At 50.0% G+C, this 7,565-nt stretch overlaps 1 protein-coding gene across 1 annotated transcript; it reads right to left on the bottom strand.

Annotated features, from left to right (window-relative positions):
• Positions 1–338: 338 nt before the first annotated feature.
• SOWAHA (sosondowah ankyrin repeat domain family member A) lies at positions 339–3,500 on the bottom strand. The gene has a single exon (XM_077911642.1). The coding sequence runs from the start codon at positions 3,474–3,476 to the stop codon at positions 1,767–1,769; it is 1,710 nt and encodes a 569-aa protein (XP_077767768.1). The 5' UTR covers positions 3,477–3,500; the 3' UTR covers positions 339–1,766.
• Positions 3,501–7,565: the final 4,065 nt, after the last annotated feature.

The following is a 7,565-nucleotide window of genomic DNA, read 5'->3' as shown; positions in this document are numbered from 1 at the left end:
CCTCCTACAATTTTTTTTTCTGCAGAGGCAGATTTAATTTGCATTTTTAAATAATTTATGCAGCTTAGCAAGAGTTCCAGGCAAGGAAGGTGGGAAGGAAAGGGTCAGATCAGGGCCTACATTCATCTGTTGTTGTTTTTTTTTTTTTTTGGATACTATATCCGTGTGTGGATGCTGCCTTTATTTAGCAGATCATTCCAAACTCTTTCAATAACAGAATGCCTGGAAGAGGCAGAAGAGGATGAGGAAGAACTGAAGAAATTAAGTAAATAAAAAGACAAGAAAAATACAGTAGTAAGGGCTGTAGAATGTTTAAGGGAAAGACGTTACCACACAAGTAAGAACAAAATGGGAGACTTGTTTATTTCAGTGCTTAAATCAAAACATTCCATTAAGGGCTGCCTTAAATAATGTCACACAGGATATATATGGAAGGGAGAAAACACACTCCCCTGTGCCACAAAAACTATTTGATATAACTAATGACATGCAAACACGATTTGCAAAAGCAGAGCATGACCACAATATGATATTTAAAAAAAAGGCTGGTTGAGCAAACAGAGTCCCCATCTTTAAAACAGAAAAAGAGACCTTATAGTTAGAGTGGGTTGAACCTGGTACCTCTTGGTAATAGCAAACCTTCTCCATTACAGATAGGATCAAAGGTCCAGAGAAGTTAAGTCATCCCTGAAAGGTCACTGAGCAAAGAATTCTGTATTTGCTATTTTGGAATAAGTGGTTTGCTTTCAGATGGCTTTTAAAAGTGGATATATTTTTTGTTTCTATAGAATCTTCATATAAAATAGTTGCTCTTTAAGTGTATCTACTTTTATTTAACCAATTATTTTTCTGGTATAATGCTATGACATGTTGTTGTTCTTTAAATATTCACCTACTGCATTGAAAGGCACATCCAGATTGGAAAACAAGATTCAGAAACATGGCACAATGGTGCATTCACAAGTAAATCATACTTAAAAAATTAAATATTCATGCCAAATCAAAATAATCACCCACTAGTGCCGAAGACAGTTTATATTTCATCATAAAGACAACCAGAAATTGCAAGTATTTGCCAAAATGTCTCCTTTCTCTCACTGTTAAATCATTCTTACTCCCCAGATGCACTTGTTTCCTAATAGTTAGCATTCACAGTACAACTGAAATGAATTACATTCACAATGATCACATTCTGTGTTCACGTCTCTCTAGAATCGCCTAAAATGAGGTAGATAAACGTTTAAGGGTTTTGTTGGTTGGGACTACTTTCCTTTAGATCATGATCACCTGTTTGTTTGTTTTTCAATAGAATTCCAAAATACTCAGCAAAAGATTGAAAATGAGCATTTTGCCTAAAAATGGAAAAATATAATTTCAAAAGGTTATTATGAAAGTTGTTTTACCTCATTTTAATTTAAAAACAGGATAAAGGCAGCAAATTACAAAACCACTGGATATCTTAAAGCTGACAGTCCAACAGAACACGTTTAAAGAGACCCTTGCTCTAGTTCTGGCTTGGGAGTGTGTGGTTGCAGAGGCATCGCGTTCACTCGTTCGGGGGCCCTTAACTCTGACCCAATATTCAAGACTGATTTCTGGAGTTCTTTATAGAAGGCTCTCCCTGACGTCTTGACTCCCATCTCCAGAGGCAGGTCAAGCCTCGGGCGGGAGCTAGAACAGGCTGCACTGCGCGCAGCTGGAGACGGTGCTGAGCGGCTGTGAGGGGCAGGCCGGGTTACATCGACCGAGCCGGGCCTCAGGGACCGTCAGGTTGGGGGCGGGAGACTGGGCACGAGCCCAGCCAGGGGCCCGGGAGTAGGTCGACGAGAGAGTTCTGGGAAAGCCGGCAGGCCGCTGCGGGTCTTCGTCTTTTTCCGTGGAGCTGTGGGCGAGGCACCCAAGAACTTGCTAAGGGAGCCCGACTTCCTCATGCCTCGAGCCAGGTCTTGGAGCATCAGGTCGTCGGCCAGGACGCCCAGGAACGCGCTGGTGGTGGAACTGAGGATGGTGGCGGCCACCTGCACCGGGCGCCGGGCCGCGTGGGAGCCACTGCCGGCCTCGGTGGCGTCGGCGTCGGCAGAGCCTGGAAGGCAGGGGTCGCCGAGGAGGCGGCGGAGCGCGTACGAGGCGCCGGGCGGCAGGTACTGGTAGGCGCGCCGCCCGCTGTGGTCGCGCACGTGCACCTGCGCGCCCAGGCGCACCACCAGCAGCACGGCGGCGTCCTCGCGGCCGTGCAGGGCGGCCAGGTGCAGCGGCGTGTAGCCGCCGTGCGAGCGCGCGTTCACGTCCACCCGCGCGCCCCCTCGGCGCGCCACCTCCACCAGCTGCAGCGCCATCTCGCGGTCGCCGCTCTTGGCGGCCCAGTGCAGGGCCGTGAAGCCCGACATGAAGTCGCGCTTGGCCGCCAGGCCGCTGTCGCGCAGCAGCAGCCCGTGCAGCTGGTGGGTCCAGCAGCCCCCCGCCGCCCGCACCAGCCACTCGTGCTCCGTGGGCTCCAGGGGCACGGCGGGCGGCGGCGGCGGCGGCGGCGCGGCGGGCACTTCCTCCGCGTCCGGGCTTAGCAGGCGCGGGCCTGCGCGCGGCAGGCGCCTCAGGTGCGGGGAGCGGCCCGGGCCGGGGCCGAGGCCCAGGCCCAGGCCCAGGCCCAGGCCCAGGCCCAGGCCGGCCTCCTCCACCGACAGCCGCCGCCGCAGCAGCGGGGAGCTGCGCGGGCTCGGCTCCTCCGACAGCTGCCGCCGCAGGCCCTGCTCCTCGGCCCGGATCCGGAGCGCGGCGGGGCCCGGGACGCAGCGCACGGGCAGCATGCAGGGCTTGGGGGGCGGCGGCGCCTCGGCCGTCGGGCCGCGCCCAGGTTCCGCGTCCGGCGCCGCGGCGTGGGGCGGGGGCTCCCCCGACAGCGGGCTGGGCGGCGCGGCCGCGTCTGCAGAGAGCCCCTCGGGGGCCAGGGCTAGCTCAACGGCGGGGACCCGGGGCCCGGGGGCACCCCCCGATGGCTGGGCGGGACCCGCCGGGGGCTCGGCGGGCTCCGCGGGGGGCTGAGCGGGCCCAGAGGCGTCCTGCGGCTCCAAGGGCAGGGCCGCGTGCTCGCGTAGTGCCCCCGGCTGCTGCGGCGGCGGCGCGGCCGGGGATGGAGCCCCCGCGCCAGGCGCTCCCCGGGGCGAGACGGGGGTGCTCCGGGGGTCGCCGGGGTCGCCCGGGGGCAGGGCCCGCGCCGCCTGCCGGGGCCGCAGTCTCTTCTTCAGCACCACGAACTTGACGCCGTCCAACTCCTTCACCACCGCCACGTCGTTGACGAACTGCTTGAAGCGGTCCCTGCGGGCGGCGCGGCCGCGCGGGTCGCCGGCCTCCAGCAGGGGCTTGAAGCGGCTCAGCAGGTCGCAGCTGCGCACCTGGCCGCCGTGCTCCAGCAGGAAGCCCAGCACGGCCGCCTGGCTCACCCCGGCGGCGGCGGCGGCGGCGGCGGCGGCCAGCGCCATGGTCAGCGCAGCCCCGCGGGGGCCCGGGCCGCCGCGCCCCCGCGCCCCGCGCTCCCGGCTGCCGGCAGGGGCAGGTGCACGCCGCGGCGGCCGCTGGGACGGGCGGGGGCGGGGGCGGGGGCGGGGGGCTCCGGGGGCCACGTCCTCCCCGGCCAGGCTCACCCGACCGTTTCCACCGAGGCGCGACGGGCGTGTCCCTGAAGCTGGACCTTGGTCACGCCCGCGCCGTGCCGCCCGGGGGCCTCCTGGAGGAAGGTGCGGGGGGCCGCATCGTGCACCCCCCGCCTCCGGGGTAGGTTTCTGCCTTCGTACTGCGTCCGATGGGCGCCGGGCTCCATCCCCCGTGCTCGGTGCTCCCTTACAGGTGACAGCTGCCACCGGGACCGCGGCGGGAGGGGGGAGCGGAAATTATCCGCCGCCCCCTCCCCCACGGGAATTAAAGGCGCAGTGCCACGCTTCAGCGGGCGCCCGGTTGCCAGGTGGGTGTGCTCCCCAGGGATGCCGTGGTCGACCGGGAGAGGCGACGCTTTTTCTTTCCTTAAGGAATAGCTCGCCACCACAAAAATACCGGGAGGTTATTTAACAGCAATTATTTGTTCATCGATACCGCTCCGATTGTCGACTGCGTTGACCGCGTTTCGCACAGGGAAAGGGCATCTTGCAATTTGCAGCTGAGACAGTGGCCATGCATGTTACCCAAGGTTTAGAAGGGATGTTTTAAAAAAGCAGTTGTTTCATGATGAGATAGTACATTTTCACATGGAAGTTTGAAAATAAAACCACAGAAAGATACAAAGGAGAACTATCACTTGAAATCACCATTAACATTTTGAAACATTTTTCTTCTTCCTTCCATACACACGTGCATACATGTTTTTTTGTTTTAGAATAAAAAGCGAAATGGTAATCATGCTATATTTAAATTTTTTCATTTAAGACACAAATATTTGTTGAGCACCTAATTTGGGCCAGTACCTTTTCCGGCTGTAATACATCAGTTAGCAAGAGAGATAAAAACCCCTAATCCAGTGGAGCTCACGTGGCAGGGAAGGGGGAATGGAAATAATATGGTGAATCTGAAAATTCTGTAATATGCTAGATAAATACAATGGAAAAATAAAACAGTAAGACAGGGGGGTCAGATTGCAATTTTGCACCTTGTGTTCAGGGCACGACTCATTTAAAGGTCCCAATTATATAAGGACTAAGGACTTGAAGAGATCAGGTAGTTATGCAGCTAGGTAGGAGAAGAAGCTTTTTGGCTGAGTAAACCACCAGGGGCGAAAAATGGGATCAGTTTCTTAACTTACAAACACCTTACTACAAGTATATAATCAGAGGTACCATTTCTTAGTAGTTTAAGAGAATAAGCCTGGGATCATAATTGCACACTCGAATCATAGCTCTACCTTGGCTTACTTGATTGACCTCTCTGTGCCTCAGTTTTCTTATCTATAAAGTGGGGATGATAATAATGCCTACCTCATCAGATTGTTGTGAGAATTAAGAAAATAAACACAAGAGACTTAAAGCAACGCTTGGCCCAAAGTAAGCATTCAAATTGTATAGCAATGATTATACCACTATTAATGACCAAAACAAAAAAGAAAACAGTAAAATGTGAAAGGCCATCCTTTTCCCAATCCCATTTCCCAGGGCAATTTCTGTCTTCAGTCCTTAAATGCATACGATTTAATCTTTTTTCTCCCACTTTTTATTATATTGTGAGCATTTTCCTCAATGACAATATCTATTCTTTAAATATATATGATTTTTACTATAGCATCAGATAAATATAGTATTACGCTTATTTTCTTATAGTTAGTAGTCTAAATTGTTTCCAGTTTTTAATTCTTGTGAATAGTGGTGCTCATATATAAAACTTTGTGCACATTTCTGATTAATTCCTTAGGATAGAATCCTACCAGTAGAATTACTAGGTCAGAGGGAATTCTTTTCAAAACTCTTGAAACTTGGGGCAGCCCCGGTGGCGCAGCGGTTTGGCGCCGCCTGCTGCCTGGGGTGTGATCCTGGAGACCCAGGATCCAGTCCCGCGTGGGGCTCTCTGCCTAGAGCCTGCTTCTCCCTCTGCCTGTGTCTGTCATGAATAAATAAAATCTTTAAAAAAAAAAAAAAAAAAAAAAAAAAAAACCTCTTGAAACTTAACGCTAGATTGTTTTCCAGAAAAGTTACAGTCCTGTAAAAGTACCTTGTCTTTCCCTCAATGGTATTGAGTAGCATCTTTTAATTTGTCAGTTTGGAAGGTGAAAAGTTGTAGCTCACTCTACTTTTTATTACTAGTGATGTTAAACTTCCCCCCACTTATTGTCTATTTGGATTTTTTCTTTTGTGATTTACCTTTCCCCCCCTTTATCCATTAATATCTTCCTGTTGATATGTAGTTATTAACCTTTTATTATATACATTGTCCAGATTTTCCCAGTTTGTCATTTGCCTTTTAATTTTATTGATGACTAGTTTTTTTTATTGTAAATACTGTATCCTTGTAGCTTAAGAATGCTAGTTCAAAATATGAAGATACATCTCCCATTTAAAGGAGAACGTGTAGGATCAACTTACTCTGTAATATTAAGCAGTCTACATCAGAATGGTAACAATGCCCTTGAAGAAGTCCCTGTGTTTTTAATCATGCAATGATAACTGTAATCAGCTATCATTTATGTCTGAATATTACCTTTTCTTCAAATCCAACTCAAATCGCACCCTTGCAAAGTCTTTTGCAGCTGCCCCAGGGGCATCCTCCTCCTCCTTTTTTTTTTTTTTTTTAAGATTTTATTTATTAATGAGAGAGAGCGTGGCAGAGACACAGGCAGAGGGAGAAGCAGGCTCCATGCGGGGGCCCAAAGCGGGACTCGATCCTGGGTCTCCAGGATCACGCCCTGGGCTGAAGGCCGCGCTAAACCGCTGAACCACTCAGGCTGCCCATCCTCCTCACTTCTATGATCTATTTCAACAAACATCTATTGACTATCTTTGGGTGCAAAGCAGTGAGCCAGGTGCTCAGGGGAGAAGGCGCAACCTGCCTGTGGAGAGCTTACTGCTTAGTGGAAGAGAGAAAAACAGTTAATTATGTTACATTCAGATGAAATCAATGCTCTGCAGGCTTACCAGTGCACAGCTTCTAAAAGACCCATGAGGAAGTCTTCAGGAGGCAGGCCGAATTTGCATATGCACAAGATAGGCAAGGGTTTGCAAGTTGGACAGTGAAGACTGAATTCAGGGTAAACAGTCTAGTGTGTTTTCTGTTTAAGTTACGTGTTAGAGGTACAGAAGATAATGTCAGGGAAGTAATCTGGGGTCATGGATAGAGGACCTTAAATTATACTTTGCACTTTATCCTGTTTGCAGTAGATTGCTGTGGAATGCTTGCTTTCTTTTTTCTTTTTAAAAAGTAGCTTCAATTCTTTTTTCTTTTCTTTGTTCTCCAAAAATGATGGGTTCATTTCTTTAAGATTTTAATTCCATTAGTTAACATACAGTGTTGTATTAGTTTCAGGTGTACAATATAGTGATTCAACAGTTCTATACATCACTTGATACTCATCACAAGTGCCCTACTTAATCCCCATCGCCTATTTCACCTATTCTCCCACCCACCTCCCCTCTGGTAACCATCAGTTCTCGATATATTTTAATTTTCTTTTCTTTTTTTTTTTAAGATTTTATTTATTAGAGTACAAGGGCATGTGCAGGCGCATGCATGTATTCGAGACAGAGAGAAAGAGAGAGAACAAGACCAGAGGGAGAAGGAGAAGCAGACTCCCTCCTGAGCAGAGAGCCCTAAGCAGGGCTAGATCCCAGAATTCTGGGATCATGACCTGAGCTAAAGGCAGACGCTTAACTGACCGAGCCACCCAGGTGCCCCTAATTATTTTTTGATTATAGAATTCATGATTATGTTTTCCCAAATTCCAATAATTTCCAAATTAACAAAATAGATCACATGTTTGAGAAGCATTCCTAATATTTGTTGGCTTATTCTATGAAGCTTTTTATCTACCTCCCTAGGTATAAACACAGCCATGTATTTGTTCAGTGCAGGTGGCATTAGAGCACCCATTATTTTAT

This window comes from Canis aureus, chromosome 10 (genome assembly GCF_053574225.1).
Source record: "Canis aureus isolate CA01 chromosome 10, VMU_Caureus_v.1.0, whole genome shotgun sequence".
Taxonomy (NCBI): domain Eukaryota; kingdom Metazoa; phylum Chordata; class Mammalia; order Carnivora; family Canidae; genus Canis; species Canis aureus.
The sequence above is the reverse complement of the archived record's forward strand: the minus strand, read 5'-3'. Positions and strand labels throughout refer to the sequence as shown.

Coding starts and splice junctions, on each gene's coding strand:
- SOWAHA (XM_077911642.1), bottom strand. CDS start 3,476: ATGGCGCTGGCCGCCGCCGCCGCCGCCGCCGCCGCCGGGGTGAGCCAG.